At 38.5% G+C, this 21,765-nt stretch overlaps 1 protein-coding gene across 4 annotated transcripts; it reads left to right on the top strand.

Annotated features, from left to right (window-relative positions):
* The first annotated feature begins 971 nt into the window (after positions 1-971).
* smpd4 (sphingomyelin phosphodiesterase 4) lies at positions 972-21,416 on the top strand. 4 transcript variants are annotated; one of them, XM_037775770.1, is made up of 20 exons: positions 972-1,116; positions 1,488-1,576; positions 2,212-2,298; positions 5,462-5,598; positions 5,720-5,795; positions 6,653-6,761; positions 7,721-7,773; positions 8,048-8,199; positions 8,433-8,565; positions 8,808-8,879; positions 12,396-12,485; positions 15,309-15,463; positions 15,969-16,059; positions 16,432-16,529; positions 16,780-16,943; positions 17,743-17,948; positions 18,123-18,353; positions 19,220-19,351; positions 19,499-19,627; positions 19,714-21,416. In XM_037775770.1, exons 2-20 carry the CDS (start codon positions 1,538-1,540, stop codon positions 20,032-20,034), a joined length of 2,475 nt encoding a protein of 824 aa, XP_037631698.1. In that variant the 5' UTR covers positions 972-1,116; positions 1,488-1,537; the 3' UTR covers positions 20,035-21,416. The 4 variants fall into 4 exon arrangements, with proteins under 4 accessions (XP_037631698.1, XP_037631682.1, XP_037631707.1 ...); XM_037775754.1 differs by having other exon boundaries at positions 12,396-12,533; XM_037775763.1 differs by having other exon boundaries at positions 1,001-1,116; positions 1,491-1,576; positions 12,396-12,533; positions 19,714-20,034.
* Positions 21,417-21,765: the final 349 nt, after the last annotated feature.

Genomic DNA, 21,765 nt, shown 5'->3' with positions numbered 1-21,765 from the left:
AATGTTGTAAAATAAAATAATGAAAACACTCCAGGGTTTTAATGTTTATTGCAAGATATATCACATTGTACTTTGGTTTATTTTCCAAAGGTAGGTACAATGGAAAATGTGTAGGAATCCTGATATAAATATCAGGCTACACTAATATTATTAGTATTATGCTATTTGTAGAATTAGATTTCAGTGGTGGTAGATGTAATTATTTCCAAAATTCACAACATGTTTTTATCTTAGAAATATTCTGCTTCAGTCCATTTGTTTCCAGACTATTGCCCATATTTTGTTTTCTAGAATATAAAATCCTTTTCTAAAAAAATAATCTACCAAGAGGTCTGAATATTTGGGTCTGGGATATATTATTGATAACAGATGGAACATATCTACAGTGGGAATGCATATTGGAGGAGTTCAGTAGCTCCAGCAGGTGGCAGTAATGTGCAACAACATGACTACCAACAGAAGCACCACAGAAGAAATGTTAGATCTCAGGCTCTCCAACAATGCTCATTAAATATGCATAAAAAGAAAACAACGCAAAAAATAAAGAGAATCTGCAGAAGTTAAAATATAGGTATAAAATATGCATATATTGATTTATTATTATTATTATTATTATTATTATTATTATTATATTGTTATTATGATTATGATTATGATTATTATTACTATATTGTTATTATTATTATTGTTATATTGTTATTATTTTTAGTATTATATTGTTATTATTATCATTATATTGTTATTATTATTATTATATTGTTATTATTATTATTAATACATTATATTGTTATTATTATTATTATATTGTTATTATTATTATTATTATTATTAGTTTATATTATATTATATATTTATATATATTTATATATTATATTATATTATATATATTATTATATTTATTATTATTTTGTATTATTATTGATAACAGATGGAACATATCTACAGTGGGCATGCATATTGGAGGAGTCCAGTCCTCCAGCAGGTGTCAGTAATGAGCAACAACATGACTACCAACGAGAACACCACAGAAGAAGAAGACGTCACCGCCTGGTCGTGTAGTCTGAAGCTCTCTGATGGAAACTAGTCCACATTTATAATATCCCGTCAGCGGAGAAGGTACAGAAGTGTTCCCTTGATAACATAAAGGTTCACTCAACGTGTTTGTTAAGCTAAACTAGCCGACTTCACGGCTGTTTGCTGTCAGTTTAGGAGTCTTTGTTAGTTAGCTCTCAGTAGCTAGCCGGCTCATGCTAACATGCATGCTTCATTGACTGTCTGTCTGTCTGTCTGTCTGTGAGTGGTTACACTCAATGGGACACAAGACCATACCGTTATCTCACTGTTTCCACAGCTTCTGTTCGTTTCAATGATTACAGAGTTTGTGTCTCTGCTGCTGAGGTGGCTAACAAAGTAATGCTAGGCTAGGTTGTATCCAGATAACTCCAGCTGAGGAAATTAACTTTTGTGTTGGTGTTTGCCTCCTCCAGTGGGATCCAGGTGGACTGTGCATAGGAAGACATCAACACAGGGGTCCGACATGGCTGCTCCAACATTACAACAGCCCAGTTTCCTGCTGGTGAGTCTCTCTTTGCTGACCTGACCTTCTTATACTGTCACACAGCTTGGTACTGATTCCCCCAGACTTTAGTTGATCATGCAGAAGACTGAAAACCAGTTCCCATCCACATCATAATATAACATAAAATGCCTCCTTAATAATAATAATAATAATAATAATGAACAAATGCCTCTACAATAACAAACAATTAAGGAAACTGAAATATTGTTTTTATTTTTCCTTTTACCCTCCTTTTAAAGTTTCCCCAAATAAAATACACTAAAAGAAATGGGTATAAAGGGTTTCAGTGAAAATCAACAAATGACTAGAATAACAAAATAAAGCCTGCAGGCGTAAGGCTATCGTGAGGCAAGCCAGATCGTTGCATAAATAGCACCTAAACGTCCTAGTGCAGGTAACTTAATTGATTGGTATTTATTTTGTTTTCCCAACTAGGATAGTCAACACTCAATAAGCAAAACACAAAGAGCACTGAATCTCTAAAGGGCCTAAAACAGACCAGAGTTTCTATAATAATACCCTTGGTGGATTAAGTATGTAACTTGTCTTCCATCTAAAACTAGCAAAAACAAGTCTATTCACTCTGTGATTCACAAACTGTGCTCATTAATGTGTTGTGATGTTTGCTCCAGGCCAATCTGAAAGCTGATTCGTCCACCAAACCTCTCCTGCATCGATGCCAAGACCTGGTGAAGATCATTGATGAATATCCTGCAAAGGTACTGTTACCTGTCCCACCACTGTCCTGTCTTTGCTTTATGTTGTGAATGGCAAATGTATTGTTCTTGCTATTAAAATGGGTTGATTAGAAGTAGAAGTACACATAAGCTGTATAGTAGGACTGTCAGTCGATTAAGATATTTAATAGTGATTAATCATATTATATCATATTAATCATACATTTATCTGTTCAAAATGTACCTTAAAGGGAGATTTGTCAAGTATTTAATACTCTTATCAACATGGGAGTGGACTAATTTGCTTTCTTTTTGCAAATGTATGTATATATTTATTATTGGAAATCAGTTAACAGCTCAAAACATTGACAAATATTGTGCAGAAACCCTCACAGGTACTGCATTTAGCATTAAAAATATGCTCAAATCATAACATGGCAAACTCAAGCCAAACAGACAACAACAGCTGTCAGAGTGTCAGTGTGCTGACTTGACTATGACTTTCCCAAACTGCATGTGATTATCATAAAGTGGGCATGTCTGTAAAGGGGAGACTCGTGGGTACCCATAGAACCCATTTTCATTCACATATCTTGAGGTCAGAGGTCAAGGGACCCCTTTGAAAATGGTCATGACAGTTTTTCTTCGCCAAAATTTAGCGTAAGTTTGGAGCGTTATTTAGCCTCCTTTGCAACAAGCCAGTATGGTTGGTACCAATGGATTCCTTAGGTTTTCTAGTTTTCATATGATGCCAGTATCTTCACTCTAGCTTTAAAAACTGAGCCAGCTACAACCTCCAAAAGATTGATTGTGTTAATGCATTAAAGAAATTAGTGGCGTTAAAACGATTTTGCATTAACGTGTTATTGCATTAACTTTGATTACCCCACTGTATACATGTGGGTATGCAGGTGAATATAGATGTATAAGTGGGTACTGTTAAACCTGTATATGAGGAAGGGTATACATGTGTATATATAGTCCTGGAAGTTAAGTTGGAGGACTGAAGTTTTTCCTGAGCTCCTGAGTTACGACCCACAAGTAATGCAGCTTTTGAATACCTCTTTCTGTGCACATGCATAGATACAACACAAAATAAACTGGAAAAGGGTTTTATGTAAAAGCACCAAAAAGCTTTTGTACACTCTGCAATATTACCTTTTCCAAATAAAACAAAAGTAAAATGGATTAATTGTTGCACTAAATGCAATTATGTAAAAATGACTAGCTGATACTTTACAATATTTAAAGACTTACTTGTACACTCGAACAACACATGCAGTCCCAGTACAGTGCAACATTTTCTATGCACTGTATAGCAGCTCTATGGTTGTTCTGTTTAGGCCACACATAGTGTTTGAACAAGCTTACTGGCAAAAAAAAGAAAAGAATGCCGCTGGATTTGTACATGACACAGCAGCATTGCAGACTCAGTCAGCTGTTTGTCTCTTGACCAACCTCATGTTGTCTCTTGACAAACCGCTTATGTTAATGCTTGTTGTAGTATGAGGAGACAGCTGCTAGTACTGTGACTCCTGAGTTTCACTATCTTCACTTTCTCTTTAAAGGAAATTGTATTTTACTAACCCAAACCCTATGCATACAGAAAGATATGCACAGAATCCAACATAAAAGGTTGAATTGTTTTGCTCTGTATTAGAGACATTTATGGTGATAGTGAAGTTGCAGATAACTCTTTCTGGACTTTCTTGTGTTCAGATGTCAGTTAGTACAATCAAAGATGCATGCCCTTATGTGTTACAGACATTCATGCACCAAAATAGCACAGTATAAAATACATTACTGTTCCTCTTGGCTCCTCCACTGTGGACATTTGATGTTCTGCTTGAGAGCAGCTGTTGTGCTGTTGGCGCCTCAGCGAGTGACACAAAGGATGAGTGTGAGGCAGCAGTGGTACAGTCTGTGGGCTGCATTGTTGTTTGTAACTTCAGTACCTAAAATGTCGCAGCGAGACAGTGGCCACAGTGTCTTTAGGACAGCACTGATCCATAAACATCTGCAATAAACTTTTACCGTAGTTAGATAGTTAGCAGATAGTTGCTTTGCTGATATGTCTGATTTTTTTGTTTTGTTGTAGAAAATAATAGAAGTGTAATTTCTTTCACTGTGCAATTAATATTTATTTCAGTAAACGTGGTGTATCTGAATCAGTGTGAAGCTTTATTTTCTTTTGCATGTCTTACCTCCCAGAAGTCAGAAGCTCCTGTCATTTTCAAAAAAGCATTAAAACTTGACAATCCGTAATTAAAATAATATTTGAATTGGGGCTGTACCGAATAGTTCATTCATAATGTTGACATTTAAATTCCAAATCAACATTGGAATGCTGCAAAGCTTTTTTTTTTCTTTTTCTTTGCATGTCTATGCATTCTGTTTAAACCCGGCATTTCTGTACAGTTACAGATAACAGGGTTCTTATGCAGTATGGAAAAGTATGGAATTTGATTTTAGTAATTTCCAGGTCTCGATAAGTCTAGAAAAAGGAAAAGAAAGTATGGAATAAATATTTTGTTTCCAGACTATTGCCCATATTTTGTTTTCTAGAATATAAAATCGTTTTCTAAAAAATGAGTCTGAATATTTGGGCCTGGAAAAGTATGGAATTTTACAATGGAAAATGTGTAGGAACCCTGAAATAAATATCAGGCTACACTAATATTATTAGTATTATACTATTTGTAGAATTAGATTCCAGTGGTGGCTGCCTAAGATTGTTTCAGGCTCACGTGATTTAAACATTTCCAATAAATCTACAGCGTTGTAAAGTCCAAAAGTCAACATGTTTGCTCTCCCGCTTGCTGATCACACCTTTATTAACGGGGCGGTCTAGCAGCAATCTAACAGCACCATAAAATACATTTATTTAACCATATTAACAAAAAGTAAAAAAATTTAGGGTGATGACATCATAAAATATGACAACAGGTATTCAAAGCTTTATTAGAAAACCTCAATAGAAGTTTTGAATGTAAAAAAAGAAGACATTTAAATACTTCTTCTTCCAACATTTGCTAAGCAAGCATGTCGTTTTGATGCAGCTCCGCGTTGCTTTGTCTCTAGTACAGCCACAGTAAAGGTCATCACCGGTGGTCATTAGAACAGAGCTGTCTGCACGGCAGTCCAAATAATGTGTTAACATGTGTTTCCAGTTCATGATACAGTGTGAATGTGTGTTTCTCTTTAGGAGCTGCATGTGATTTTCCCCTGGCTGGTAGAGAGTGTGTTCGGCAGTCTGGACGGCATCATCGCTGGCTGGAACCTGCGACTTCTGCATTCACGGAGCAACGAGTACAACATTGTTCTGGAGTTTCTAAACCCCAGGTAGTTAACAGCTTCTTTACTGTTTGATCACATCAGCCAAGTTTAATTTTATTCATTGTGGGTTTAAAGAATCAAACATTGTTCTCATTGTCTCATCTGATTTTTATTTTTATTTTTTCAGTGGGCCGATGATGAAGCTCGTGTATAAGCTTCAAGCAGAAGAGTACAAATATGAAATACCTGTCAATTATCTCCCGGTAAGAACATTTATCTCTTCAGTGCCTGTGTTACTAGCTACACTTAGTGATACTCTCTACCTCCATTGTTTCCACTAGACATTAGTTCAGGCTTGGTGTGTGAGAACAGCTCTTTAACATCTCTTTAACAATTATTTTAGAGCAAGCACTGGCATCCCATGTGCAATGTATGTTTGATGCAGGCACACTGCCCTACTCTCGCTATATGCATTGGGCAGGTACACAAGGGGAAAAAAGCCTCTCTCATTTTCATTGCATGCTGGATGTTTTAGGTTTGTGCCAACTGTAACGAGCCTCTGTATCTAACCTCTCTGAGTACCTGTGCTTGTTTCCTAATTTTGTATCCAAAGCCAAACTGAACTGCTAAGCTAGATGCCTCCTGCAGAGTGTATTACTGAAAACAACGGAAGACCCACTGTGACAATGCAGCACTAGTAACAGAATGACCGCTGGCTAATAACGATCAATAAGGCTGTATTATGCAATTCAGACGTAGTGCATAGCTGCCACCGAATGAATGATGCAGAAACACCGATTTCAATGCAGAGGTGTACTATTGACCCTTGTACTTATAGTGGGCAGTGATGCTGATAATATGATATGCTGATAAAAGTCTGTTTACTGTTAGGTCTAGGGTTAAAGGTATAATATGATATAAATTGAGTGTGTCTTGACTCTTGTTTAGATAAATATGTCATCATGTATGATGTAGAGAAATAAGAAAGTGACTGGTACATAATGAAATGTCCTTTCATTTAGTATTGGAAGCTATTACAGTTGAAGAATTGTAACTGGTATCTGTTTTGACAAAGTGTCAACCATATCCACCTCATCTTATTACATTACTATCCTTGCAGGGTCCTGTGAAGGCCTGCATCCAGCAGGGAGTCCTCCCAGACTGTCCGCTGTTCCACAACAAGCTGCAGTTCCCCCTCTCTGGTCTGCTGACTCTGAACCTTGCTCTCAGTATCCTTCCCAACACAAACACTAATCTGTCTGGGTCCTCTTTATGCTATTATGGAGGGATTGTCCATGATGAGTCAACACGGCTGATTCTGATTGGTCAATCACGTCGTTCTACGGTCTGTTATTTCTTTATAGCAGACCGTTGCTATGGATAACAGACCGTTGCTATAGACGCAGCTCTGATGTTGGACTCCCGATCGAACAATTTTGTGTCAAATTATATATTTTTTAAGTAAGTAGCTATGTAATAAGTGGGATAATGTGCAGCTAGCGGGTCATTGTTGTGAAATAAACCCCTTCAAGGCTTCGCGTCGGGGTCCACATCCCCCTGTCTGGGTTTATTTGACAACAATGACCGTCTCGCTGTGCATTATCCCTTACATAGTAATACGTGTTGTTCACTGAACTCTGTTTGGTATCTATTATTCTCAGTATACTGTATTTTGAACGCACTCAGCTCTTAAACCTTTTTTCGAAATCTATGTCAACAAATTTCATTGGTCACTTAATGTGCAAATATTTTTTTCATTAATTATTTAATCAATGAAATGTATAAAAAATTGTAAAAAAGATGCTGATGTCTTAAAATACCTTTTTTTTTGTCCGACCAATAGATCAAACCCCAAAGATATTCACTTTCATATACGACAAAGAAAAGCAGCAAATCATCCAATTGGAGAAGCTGGATGATATTTTCTATATATATTACATCCATTTATACTATTCACAATTTTTGCTTGGAAAATAACTGAAACAATGAATCAACTATCAAAATAGTCGCCAAATGTTTTTTCAACTAATCGATTAACTAATCATTTCAGCTGTAATCTTTTGTCTAATTTGTGTTAAGATGTGACAGCTACAGCTGTTTATTGTGTGACTTTCTAATGAGGACAACAGGAGGGTTCATACAGACTTTACATCACTGTGCAGTTAGATTATTCCTTAACGCTCTGCAGATCCATTTGAATTCTTCATGTTCAATTTTGCCTCCTGTCTCATCACGCCAAAGGTGAGTTTGCCAAAATACTATAGGTGATGTTCTTAGTTAAGTGCATCTTGAAGAGTGTGAGTGCAATTCATCATTGTCTGCTTCAGCTTGTGCCAAGTGGTGGGCTGCTGAAGACAACATTGTTGATTTATAAAGGTTTTCTTTTTATTTTAATCAGCATAGTACATAAGAAATAACTTGATGTGTCTGGCTGTTGTCTTAATGAGCCCAAACGGCTGCTGTATTATTTCGCACAGGGAGAACTGATCAATGTATGTGATCTGTATGTTTTCAGAGCTACCCTCAAGGCCAACATGGAAGCTCCACTGACAGTGCCTACTTTGTGCTCGTGGACACTTACCTCAAATACTTCCTCCCCACTGAAGGAAGTGTACCGCCTTCCCCTTTCTCTGACTCCAGAGGCTCTGTCACTGCACCTTCACCGAGGTATTTATAGCAAGAACGGTTTGATAAATCTCTTAGAGTCATATCTGTCTTTTTAGCATGTGAAAATTAAAAAAAAAATGTTTTCATTTGCTTCATTTAAACGAACCTTTTAGATGAAGAAAATCTCAGTGGAGGCTGAATAATTGAATGTTTGACCCAGTATTACAACAAAATATTGTATAATGTCAAAAATGTTTTATACTTCCACTCTCTTCCTACTTTCAATTCAACAGATCTTCCAGTGTTTCTTTTGCTGGTTACGGCGTTCACAGCCCCAGTCTCCTGAAACACCACATATTCCATCAACCGTCAGTTAACGCAGACCCCGCAGCCCAGGAGATCTGGAGGTCCGAAACACTGTTACAGGTAAGACACAAATCAATACATTTACAGTGCAATAAAATGATTCATAAGTTCATTTCATAATGATTTATAACGAGGTTTTGTGTTCTCAAAGTGAAAGATTCTAGAAATGCTTTCAATATCATAAAAATAAAAAACAATAAAAACCTCAAAATACAAAAAAAGAATATTGAATATGTTTTAACGATGCTGGTTCTAGTGTTTGAACTGTATGAAATTAAGTGTGTGTGTGTGTTTATCCTAAGATGTGTGTGGAGATCTGGCTCCATCACTACTCCTTAGAGATGTACCAGAAGCTGCAGTCTCCTCAGGTGAAGGTAAGAGAGATATTCCCCTCCCACTCCCTCTCCCCTGCACTAGAGCATCGCACGGCTGGCTGTTGACTGGCTGACCACAACCCCCCCACCCCACATACACACACACACACACACACACACACACGCACACGCACACACACACACACCTCCATTATGTGGGAGCAAGCCCGGGGTGGGAAAATGGGGTGCTGGCCAGCAGCCACCTTTGCACCCGACCAGCTACTGTTAGGAGGTCCTACTCTAAAGCTATGTGCTTCAGCTCCGTCTTGAAGCTTCAAACTGTTCGATACAGCCCTACTTAGTTGTACAGAATCATCTTTCATGTTTTAGTTAAGCTTAGGAGTAAAAAAAATTTATTGTTTTTTTCCACTATTGAAGGACAACTCCACCCATTACCCCTGTGACCACGCTGCAAGCAGTCACATTTCTACACACATGTTAAAGATCAGCAGCATATTTTACAAAAGCACATGATTTCCTGTTGATGGGCAACTGTTGAAAACTGCAGCGAGTTCTTTTACATTGACAAAGAGACATGAATCAGATGACTGAAGTTAAAAGGTTTCTTGAGTTGGTTACAGTGTGAATGCACAGCAGGTATCCTTGTTTGGAAGTATCTAGCTTATATTTGAGATGTTTGTAACATATCCTTTTCATAGCATATAAAAGAGTAGCTGCAGAGTAAAGCTACTGCATTTCGGGATTTGGCATGTGTTCCCTGTAGTAGTGCTTTTGCTTCCTTTCACATCCTCTGCATGCTGGCATGTCCGTGTCACCAAGTGTTTGTTTTGTTAGTGCGTTCTGTGTGTGAAACACCACCATAAAGCACAACACGGTGAAGGTTTCTGGAGACTTGGTAGAGGGTGCACACAGCTAATCGGATCCCCTTTTAATGGCTTCAAACGTTCTCATGTCAAGGATCTCAAAGCAGAGATGCTCCACTTTACCTCCTGTAATGTTGTTTTTTTTTATCAACAAAAGTGAAGTTTTGAGATGTTTGACTCTGTGGTTCTGTTGAAATGCCCGTCAACAAATGTCCATACTATTTCCTGTCAGGTCTGCTGGTGTTGCTTGTGTATCATGCAGCACTCTGACCTCCATACAATCTGCCGTTATATATTGTACTCAGCACTCATTGCAGTGTGATCAGATGAACCTGCAGGGTGATTAGGTCAGCCTGCAAAATAATCTTTAAATATTCTCCTTTTTGAAACTACAGAATAACACAGTTTAGGAAGTAATATCTTGTATTACACAAAAAACATGGAGATGAAATAAAGAAGCAGGATTTGTTTCAGAAGCTTAAAGCTACATTGAACCTTGAGTCTAAAATATGAGCAGTGCAGAACTGTTGTCTACTTGTTAAAGCTGCAGCACATCAAATAAAGGCAGAGATTCAATTTCCCATTCTGAATATGTTATGATATGTTAATGTAGTATTTAATATACTGAAGGTTAGGTTGCCCACCCATCAAAAGCATTCTCAGTGCGACTTTATGCTGGTGTTGTTTGTTCCTTTACCTGCACTGTACCTGCCCTATAGTCATATACAGCTATATACAATAGATTGCATGGTTAGTGTGATGCCAAAATGTACTACACACTTACTTATCCACCCAACAACACTGTTTCCTCAGTATTTATGTGGCAGTATTGTCTGTAGTTACTTCAAAATGTAAAGTAATGGAGTATTTATTATTTAGAAAATAACTGTCATCTGACACTGACAGTTATTTTCTCAATTAATTGATTAGTCGTTTGGTCTATGAAACATCAAAACACAATGAAAAATGCTCAGTTTTTTTTGGACCTCAAGGTGACGTCTTCAGATGTCTTGATTTGTCCGAAAAACAGTCCAAAACCTAAAGATGTTGAGTTTATTATAATGTAAGAGAAGGAAAAACAACAAATCCTCACATTTGAGAAGCTGGACCTGTTTAATGGCATTTGTGCTTGAAAAATAAAAAAAATTAAATGAGAATTTAATACTGCTCCATAAGGCTGCATATGAAACAGTGAAGTAGACTCCTCGTGTAGCATGCTGACCAATCGCCTGCATCGTAAACAGTTTTTGTGAAGTGTACTTCTCCTGTACTAAATGCTCCCCCTTTAACATATGTTAACCTCTGTGTTGAGTTATTGTGTTGTGTTCTGTGAAGAGTGGACTTCAACTGCAAGATTTTGACCAAGTTGATTTGAGCTAGGATGACCCAAACTAAACTGGAGGCTTGATCTCATTATATATAGTACAGATTAGTATAGATATATAGATTTGACAGTTTTATTTATCTAAAACAAAATCTTATAGTTTTGAGTTCACTCTGATGATGTTAAACATTAGGGATGGGAATGATTAAAGCTGCAAAATGATGTATTAAATGTTAATATATGCATCTGGATATATGGTGGAGTATTGTAAAACACACAAACTGGCAGTCACACTGTTTTATTTTTTATTTTTGAAAAATGAATATGCTTGTCCAGTCATCTTAGTTGATATTGCCAATAGAGTGTTGCAGGAATGAATCCTAAAACCCAGAAATGAGTTAGCATTTTAGCACTTCCGGTTCCTTCATCTGGAAGTCAGTGGGTAGTTTTAGTTAGATGCCTGAAATAAGGTCTGTGAATACGTCAGTAAATACCCCACCAATGAATTTTGAAGCCTTAATGTGTCTTTAAAAAGGCGGTTGCTAACAAGTGGCTAAATGAGACTACTAAACGTCATCACGCCGACTCGTCCGCCTTTAAAGCCTTGTTGTGTATTCTCGCACTCATGCAACTGTGGTGTAGTTCGTTGATAGTCTAAAGTTAGCTTTTTACTTCTGGTGATTCCATTCACAGTTTAAAAATCCTGAAAGTGGTGTTCATTTTTGAAGATTATCTTGCTGAACAAAACGTATAAGTATCATAAATGTGTGTTTGCCGCAGAGCTTATTTTCTGCAATAATCCAAAACCCATTGGCTTTTTGTTGAGGGAGCCAGGGTGATGCTAAATTCCTGGTTGGCCTACAAAAATACGTCATCCCTGGAGCACTCTGTAGTCAGTGCATTGACAGTAATGCATTTTTCCATGCTAGCTCTCCATTACTGCTTTTAGTAGTTGTGATTTGATTTGACAGACAGCAGTCTGATTCCCATCCCTAGGACCATGTTTCCCCTCTGTGTGGAGTTTAGGAAAGGCCTGTGCATCCTTCCCCAGCAGTTACAGCATTGTGTTCCCACAGTCAACACGTTCTTTTTGTTTGTCCCCCCTCCTGTTTTTTGCTCCTTTCCTTCTGAATGTTTTTGGCCAATTGTTTTCGTCTGGTTGCACTCTCCTTTTTCGCTGCCTCCTTATTCTTCTGTTCTCATGTGTACCTTCCTCCTGCCACCTTTCCTTTTCCTTTCTCCTTTTCCTCTCTTATTGCCACTTTTCCCTTTCTTCTCTCTCTCTCTTCACTGTTGTCCCTGCACCTTTTGTTGTTGTCTTTCCTCTTCCTCATCTTCCTCTCCCTCCTGGTGGTTACGGGTGAACAGCTGGCGCTGCTGCAGTACCGCCTCAGTATGTCCAGCATGCCGTGCCAACCTTACGCCCCACCAGGCTCTGGGACCCTCCACACCTACCAAGTACTTTTACCTTTTCATACACCCCCGCCCCTCTGGGGCCTCCTGGAGGTAAACCTCAGTCAGTTAAGGTCAAAGTCAAGGATACTTCTCTCATATTGACTAACACAGTGAGACATTGTCCCTCCAGTCACCAGCCTAATGCTGGCAGATATTAGCTACGACTCATTACTTACACATTATAGCTAGTTCTATTATTTCTAAAAAACTCCCCAACCCAAATGATTAGACAATCCAGCCTTATTAAATGGCAGTAGTTCACTATTCATCTCAACCTCTTGTTTACCTTTAAGTCAGGAATTATTTCTCCTTTTTAATGAGCTTGACTTTAAAATGTATTCAGGTTTAATGGCTGACTGTTTAAAGAGGGCTTTTGTCAATCTTTTCATTAGGGATGCACCGATCCGATACTGATATCGGATATCGGGCTGATACCATCTTAAAGAGTTTGATCGGGTATCAAACTATTCAATTCAATTCTATGTTTATGTCTTATTACACATAAATATCGCAGCTGTTTGGAGGGTTTTCATTCATGCTACGCCAACAAGTTCTACGGCTACTTGCAATATCTGCAAAGCCAGTGTTTCGAGGGGTGGCAGTATCACTGAAAAATATAACACAACCAACTTAATCAAGCACATCCCGAAGCATCATGCCATAGAATTCGACACATTTTGAAGATTTCTTACCAAGTTAGTCGTTGGTTTACACCGATTTATTATTTAAATAATAAATAACAATGCAGTAAATTTATATCTATGTATTTATTTGTTACATTTTGTTTAAGAAAGCAATGTTTAAGCCATAACACATAAAAGAATGATCCCAGTCACTTCCACACAGTGAGACATATCGCTTAGTAATTAAAGGTTATATTGATAACATTTTTATGTAGACGAATAAAAGTATGGCTTTTCCTAAAAAAAAGAAAATGTTATATTGTGAATTAATCATTTAAAACATTTCGACGGGTCCAAACTGATTGTTTATATCTGTGGAAGATATCTGACGTTCGGTTCCCACTTCTCACAAGGCTTGAGAGCCAATAATATAACAACGTTGGTATCACGTGGTCTCTCTGTGTTGTCAGCTATCAAGTTGGCGGTTAGTGTGAAAAAAAACCTGATGTTTAATGGTAAGTGCCTAGCAACCACTTGCTGTGAAGTGAATGCAATGAAACAGGGAGGGAGGATGTGACATCCAGTGGCTGAATGTTATCAATAGCACCTTTAAACGCTGGTATCGATCGTTACTCGGTATCGAAAAAGTCGGATCGGTGTATCCCTACTTTTCATATGCGGATCCACAAGCAGCAGTTTGATTCTAACCCCCAATTAGAGAAACCAGAGGTTACGTTATAGGCCCAAAATGTTGCTCCTCTGTTTCCTATTTGAGGCCTTCAATCCGACTGTAAGCTGTGAATCTCGACAGAGAAGTATCCTTGACGTGAAAAGTAATGCTGGAATGCAGCTTTTGAATCGGAATCTTTGAGCAATTTTATTGGTTTTGATTTTGTTTCTCTTTTTGCTGCTTGTGTTTTTTAAAGGCATGCTTTTTACACTAAATCTGGTGTGCTTTGTTGCTTTACATGTTAATGTGGGTGATAAATGTTTCTTTCTATTGACACTGTTGCTCTAAGTAAAGCAAAAGATACTACTACATCTTGAACAATCTATATTTACATGCCAGTCATAAAATCATTTAATTATAAGAGGTATATGTTCTTAGCCTAAATTCACATTGAACCTACGTCACAGAGGTAAGGCTTGTGTTTGCTTGCATTATAAGAAACATTGCATCATTTAGACAAAGCAGCTTTGCTTTAAGCAGCTACTGGAGCACTGAGGTCCCACCTTTCATTCTGTCCCTCAGTGTGTCATTTATCAAAATGTAATTTGATCCTTACATTTTAATAAATCACGGTGTGATAATTTCAAAATGAATGATTGAAAATCTTTAAAATTATCATCATATATACTGTTTATCCGCATCAGTATCAAATGACTAAATTATATATATCATAGGCTGAGTGTTCATATAACGTTTAACGTCTAGGGCTGGGCAATACGGCCAAAATGTTGTATCCTGATATAGATCATTTTAAGAACTTGGGTGCAAAATGATCAGTTTTAAGTGAAATTATAGAGGAAAAAAAGAACAAATGTTGGCCTAGCCTATATCGCGATAGAGACGATATAGAAATATATATACACGATAGACATTGTTATAACGTTTTGACGATATATACCCAGCCCTAAAGCCAGCATCTTTTTGCAATTGTTCCCCAATGCCCAATGAGGAGAGACTGCAAACTGACAGAAGAAGCTCTGCACCCAGCATCTGTTTTCAGATCGCTTTGACTTCTTTGTGTGGCCAGACAGAATTATTATTATTGGGATAAATTCAAAGGAATGTGTTAGTTGCAGACATGTGTGTCCCTACCAAGTTGTACTGGTGTGGAAAGGGTGCCAACTGAAGATAAAATGATTTTATTAAAAATAGGATCCATACTTGAACGGTAAGAATGTCCAGATGAAATAACCAGATGTTGTGTATCAGCAGCGGTTCATACTAACACAGACCAGTCAGATAGAAGCACCAGTACACAGAGCAGCTCCAGTCTCTCCCAGTAATACTGGACAAACCAAATGATTGATAGACGTGAGACCTCTGTACTCTAAAGAATAGAAAATGCGCTGAGCCTTTGGTGATAGTTTGGCTGCTTTTGGACTGGGTTGCATTATGATTGGCTGCTTTTTGAAATTGGGGGCTGATTGGGTTTCATGTATCTGTGTAGCACTTTGTGACTGGTTGTCTCTCCAGGAACCCTTCACCCCGACCGAGGAGCACGTGCTGGTGGTGCGTCTCCTGGTGAAACATCTGCATGCCTTCTCCAACAGCCTGAAGCCCGAGCAGCTGTCCTCCTCGCCCTCAGCACACTCGCACACTCACACCAGCCCGCTGGAAGAGTTCAAGAGGTCAGCTTCATCATACACGCTGCTGTCAGACTCTTTATGGCAAGCCATTTTAACATCTAATAGCTAAGCTTGACTATCCGGAATTAACATTGGAGATATCCACAATTGCATTTTGACTAGTCAGAATTCGTATTCAGGATATCTATACCGTCATTTGACTAGTCAAAACGAGTATTAGGGATATCTTGAATTTGCGTTTTGACAAGGCAAAATGACGTTGCAGATATTTCTAATGAATATCCTGTCTAGCTATTAAATGTTAAAACGGTTTGCCATAGACTTTGTGTTTATGCTGCGTTGTCTACTACCTCAGTGCTTTACACCATTTCATGACCTGTTGACGTCATCAAGTAAAGCAGAGCTCTTGATCAATTTTGTGAACCTGTTTTTACTTTGACTTTACTTTGTCTTGTTCTCTATTGGATGTTGACTTTTTCCTGCCCATATAAAATAAGTGTTTACATACTATATGTATTATGGAACTCACCCTCCCTCTCGCCTACAGAGTGGTGGTGCAGCGCTTTGTGCAACAGAAACTCTACCTGTTTCTCCAGCATTGCTTCGGTCACTGGCCTCTGGATGCTTCGTTCAGAGCGGTAGGTCTCACCCCAAATACATATTTATTTATATTTACATTTCTGCATTTTTAACCTCTTCTGCTGTTAGGAGTCAGAGCTTGTTGTTTGGTTCCTTGTTCACTGGTGCTTCGGCTCTGCATAGACCTTTCCAGCAGAGAACCCACTCCCCCCCATAGCCATTTAATTGATGCACCATTTCATACAGAAGTGTAACAGTACAATACTTTTTAATTTCTCAGTTATTGCAACAAACAGCCTGAGGTAAGGAGTGAGAAGTTCAGAGTCGTGCCTTCTAACTAGAGAATGATTATTTCAGCTATAAAGCTGTAGAACACATATTGTTTCAGCATTTAGTTTGTTGTTAAAAGAGTGTATAATCTCTGTGTTTAGGTTTTAGAGACATGGCTGAGCTACATCCAACCGTGGAGATACACGGGGGAGAAGACCAACCCTCAGCCAGACCAGAACAGAACAGTACCTGACAAATGGTGAGTGTGATATCTTAGCCTTTTGGCTTAAATGTAGACTCCTTTTCTGGAATAATCCAACATGCAGTGGTCCTCATTTTCCTACAAACATGAATGAAACAGAAAAATACTTAAAAAATACATACAGAAATGACCTGTGTTGGTATATATGGTGATTATTGAAGATGATACGCAGGTGATGATTATTGAGGTGACAATGGCGTATCGACTGTAGTCAATTAGTTTCTGACATTATCTTTCTCTTTTACAGGGAGTCGTTTGTTCAGGAGAACCTGCTCATGTACACGAAGCTCTTCCAGGTGTTGTTGAACAGAGCCGTGAGGACGGATCTGGTTAATGCCAAAAATGCACTGATGGTCTTCAGGGTTGCCAAAGTCTTCTCTCAGCCAAACCTCGCTGAGATGATCCAGAAAGGTGAGGACAGAAATGCAAACAACACGAAGACATGCTATCACAGACAGTGTTTTTTATAATCAATCAATTTAATCTCTGTATTTTATATATATATATATATATATATATGTATATATATATATATATATATATATAGTATTGTGAAATGAATGCCCCTTTCTTTATATCATATGAAGTTGTTGCTACTTCACATGGAAGCCCTGAGAGGCAAGTGAGAAAAAAAAAATCTGATCTAAATTGTTTTCTCTTAAATTGTTTATTTAATTTAGATCAGACTTGGAAATCTTTTTTTTTCTCACTTGTCTTGAGAACAGAAATGATTGTTTAAAAAACATTAAATGTTTTTTACATCAACCAAATCAAACAAGGATTAAGTGAGATGTCGTACAACAGACAGGTTTGAGCCACAGAACTTTTTCATCTCTTGACATCAACAACTCTACAACACTATCCCATCTTTTGTTTTTCATGCACAGCTGGCACACTGTGGTATAAATAAGAAGACATTTTACTGCTGAAAGGATTTATCGACTAGTCGAAAGAAGAAAAATGCCAAAGATTCTTTGAGTTTGGGTCTGTTGGTCAGTCATAAAAATAATCTGAAGACGCCACTTTGGGGTCTGGAAAAATGTGATGGGCATTTGTCACTTTTTCTGATAATTAATTATTAATTAATTGAGAATATAATCAGCCAATTAATCAGTATGAAAATAATCTTTAGTTTCAACCCCAGACTGCGAATAAAAGGGAAAGTAAATCTAGTATATACAAACAAACTAAACCATACATCTCTCACCAGGGGAGCAGTTGTTTCTGGAGCCAGAGCACGTCCTCCACCACCGCCAACCCCGCGGCTACCTGACGCCGAGCCAAGGAGGCAGCTTCCTGTCGTCACGGCAGCGGGTGGTGACAGACATGGTGTTCAGGGTGAAGAGCCACGTCTATGCTTTGGAAGGCCAGGACTGCCAGTACAAACAGATGTTTGGCACTGAGCTCAGAGGAGCGGTGAGTTTAGCCGTCACAGGGTTTTTTCTTTGAGATATAAATCTGTGTTGCCATCCAGAAGGTTCTGTTCTACTCAGAGTTTTACTTCGCAGGGGACAAGATGGTTAATCCTAACATAGTTAGAAGTCATTCTAAAATCATTGTGGTGGCTCAAAGTCAAATTTCTTTTTGCAGGTCATGAAGTTAATCCAGATAATTGCACAAGCCAGACAGACAGCCAAGAGGATATCGGATCACTCCAACGAGGTGGCGGCCAACAACTCGTTCCTGTCCTGGTTTGGGATGGGCCCTTCTGATCTCAACAACACCTTCTCCGGGGGCGAGCCAGAGGAGAGCGGTGAATGTTTGAAAAAGACCCACGAGTTCCTGGACAGAGCTTTGGAGAACTTGTGTCAAATCTTCAAGGTCAGATTAGTTCCACTGTTTAGTTTAGTTTTCCTGTGTTTTTATTTCCTCCCGGTAAACATTCAATATACCATTCATTGGCATATGTATAATGTTTGTATTTCTACTTATTATATCGAGCTTTGCAGGTATTTGGTCATGAAACAAAGTATTGGACACAATTTGGAATTTTGACCCGATGTTGATAAATCTAAAGACTAACCCGCATCTAGTATATTAAGTAGGGCTGTCAAACGATCGTGATTAATTGCAAATTAATCATACATTTTTTATCTGTTCAAAATGTACCTTAAAGGGAGATTTGTCAAGTATTTAATATTCTATTTATCAATCATCAATTATCAACATAAAAGTTGGCAAATATGCTGCTTTATGCAAATGTAAGTATATATTAATTATTGGAAATCAATTAGCAACACGAAACAATTACACATATTGTCAAGAAACCCTCACAAGTACTGCATTTAGCATAAAAAATATGCTCAAATCATAACATGGAACAGCTGTCAGTGTGGCGACTTGTCTATGACTTGCCCCAAACTGCATGTGATTATCATAAAGTGGATATGTCTGTAAGGGAGAGAGACGTGGGTATTGGTGAATGAGAGAGAGATTGTTTCACGGTGGTTATGTTCTAAAGCACAAAAAATTACCATCAAACACTCAACAGATGATTTACTGTTGAGGCAGATGCTCTTAGTTTCATTTTCCTCTATCTATCTTACATTATTTGATGATGTAAATGAAACAATGTGTTATTGCCAACAGAAAGTGCCGAACATTCAGAGAAACTTTTCCGTTACTTAAAACCATCCTGACTGTTGGTGTTCACCTGGTTAATTGTTTTGAATGTCTTTGTTTTGTAGCTGAACCAAGGGCAGCTGAGTCAGCTTATATCCAACCTGGGCTCTTCTGAGGATGATGGCAACTGCAAGCAGCTGCCAGACTGCGTCCAGGGAGAGAACGGACTTATTCTAACTGACCTGGGCAGGAGTCAGGTTAGTATTTCAAATTATCGTACAAGAGAAGGAGGGCGTGTATTAGAACTGTGGGCCAAGCAGCAAACACTTAAACCCTGACATTGTGTGTGTGTGTGTGTGTGTGTGTGTGTGTGTGTGTGTGTGTGTGTGTGTCCTTTTGTACAGATCATAAGTGGTCTGCGCAGGTTTGACATTCAGTATCAAGGAGACCCAGAGCTCCAGCCCATTAGGAGCTATGAGAACGCCCTGCTGGTCAGGCTTTTCTACAGGATCTCTTCTCTGGTTAATGACCGGGTAAGTGTTGTCTGGAGGTAGCTGTCACTTATCAATGAAACCAGTAAATTGTTAATCACAACTACATTTGTTCATATCTCCCACAGTTCGGAGGGCACATGAATGCGCTGTGCTCACGTCCAGACTTCCTGGGTCGCCTGGGTCGTCACTACTTGGCGGATCCTGATTCCGGCACAAAACTGAAGCAGAGCCCGTTATCCCGGCGGACGTTAGAGAGGCACCGCCAGCCGAGGTTGAGCCTGCGTCTGCTGGCCAGCTACAGGGTGATGCTGATGCTGCTGCTCTTCTACGTCTTTGGAGCCGTCCTGTCGTTTGGCCCCGTATCCAGCACTCTGCTCATCCTCACAGGGGGGTTCCTGTACGGACTCTTCATGACGCTGTTCGGAGACAAACTGAAAACACACTAGCCGAGCCACAGGGGTTCCTACACACGTCAGAAACATGCACATACTGAATGTGATCAGGTCCAAATTGGAATGTTTTGCAAAAAAGTGTGTGACGTCTTGAGTGGTCCCATCAATGTATGACGAATTTGTATGTTATTGATCTTGGGCTGCAATTAACGATTGTTTTATAATCGATTAATCTGCCATTGTCGTTTTCTCAAATAATAATTTTTCAAATCTAATCAAGTCTAAAATATTAAAGAGGACCTATTATGCTTATTTTGTGTGCATACTTGTATTTTGGGATTTACATGCTTTAATGTTAAAAAGACACAGCTGCAGCACCTCTTTTCACCGTCTGTCTGAAACGCTCCGTTTGAGCTCCGGCCCCGCCCCCCTCCTGAAAAGCCCAGTCTGCTCTGATTGGTCAGCTGGTCCACCGTTGTGATTGATCAACCAAATCAAACTCTCTGGACTCTGCTCGAACTAGCTTTATTTGAGGGCGTGCCAAATTAGCTAGGCAAAGTGTGTTACTTGGTGACATCACCACGTTACGGAAGAAAAGGCAAGCGAGACGTTTGAGGCAGTTCAGGAGCAGTGTTTCTTTGGGGAGAGTAACTTCCTTTTTATGTGGACTTTGGGTTTTGTAACTTTGCAGACCTTTTACATGCACAAAAAACGATGTAACACACTAAAAGAAAGGGAAGAAGCACAAAAGCATAATAGGTCCTCTTTAAATGTGCTATAATGTAAAGACGAGGATAAACAGCCAACTTTCACATTTTAAAAGCTTAAACATGAAAATATTGGATCTTTTAAAAGAAGACTTAATATGATTAATTGATTATCAAAAGTTTCCGATACAGTTTCTGTGGATGGACTGATTAATTGACTTATCATTGTAGCCGGATATTGATCCCTGTACAGATGAAATATATTAGCTTGTTACCACCTGCTACAGCGAAGTCAGAGCCAGAGTCCACGTTGGTACGGAATAATCCTGTTATCCTCATGAGGTCCACAGTGATATGGCCTACTATAGTCTAATGTGTGGTCTATTTCTGAACATTGAACAGACTCTGCAGGTATCCAGGACTCTAAAGGGACAGCATTTTGAAACGGGCCGTGTAGGAACCCTGTTGGCAGTAGACTGGCAGCTCTTTTTTTTTCTTGCTTTTGATATGACTGCTTAACTGTTTTAAATGTGGCTCATAAAACCCTGTAAATAATTACAGAGCGTTGGTGCTCTGTTTTGTAGGGCGATTTCTTTTGTTCAAAAAGCATCTGAAAACAGGTGCAGGCCAAATCATCCAATGTAATAAAACTGACTATTTTTCTCATTGAGAGCTGAATGCATTTTTGTCCAAAAGATTCAATAAACCGTTGCACTAGTTTGTAGTTCAGTCGGCCTCATTCATTCATTGCTGACTACTATTTTGACCTACAAAAAGAAAAGTATCCAATCCAAGATCTGCTTGCTTTTTCTCAAACATCCCCCTGCTGATGAAGACAGTGAGATGTGGTTAAAGTTGTAGTAAGTGGACCTTGAGTTAAGATTAGTTTCATGGGCTGTATTGGTTTTAGACAAGTAAAATAACATGATTACTTATCTATACAATTTTAAAGTACTTCCATTTTCTGCTACTTTACACTTCTACTCCACTACATGTCAGAGGTAGATATTGTACTTTTTACTCCACTACATTTGTCTAACAGCTTTAGTCACTCTTTTAATATCTAGTATCTTTTCTA

Source organism: Sebastes umbrosus, chromosome 1, assembly GCF_015220745.1.
Source record: "Sebastes umbrosus isolate fSebUmb1 chromosome 1, fSebUmb1.pri, whole genome shotgun sequence".
Classification (NCBI taxonomy): domain Eukaryota; kingdom Metazoa; phylum Chordata; class Actinopteri; order Perciformes; family Sebastidae; genus Sebastes; species Sebastes umbrosus.
Note: the sequence above shows the minus strand (reverse complement) of the source record. Positions and strands in the feature narration are given on the sequence as shown.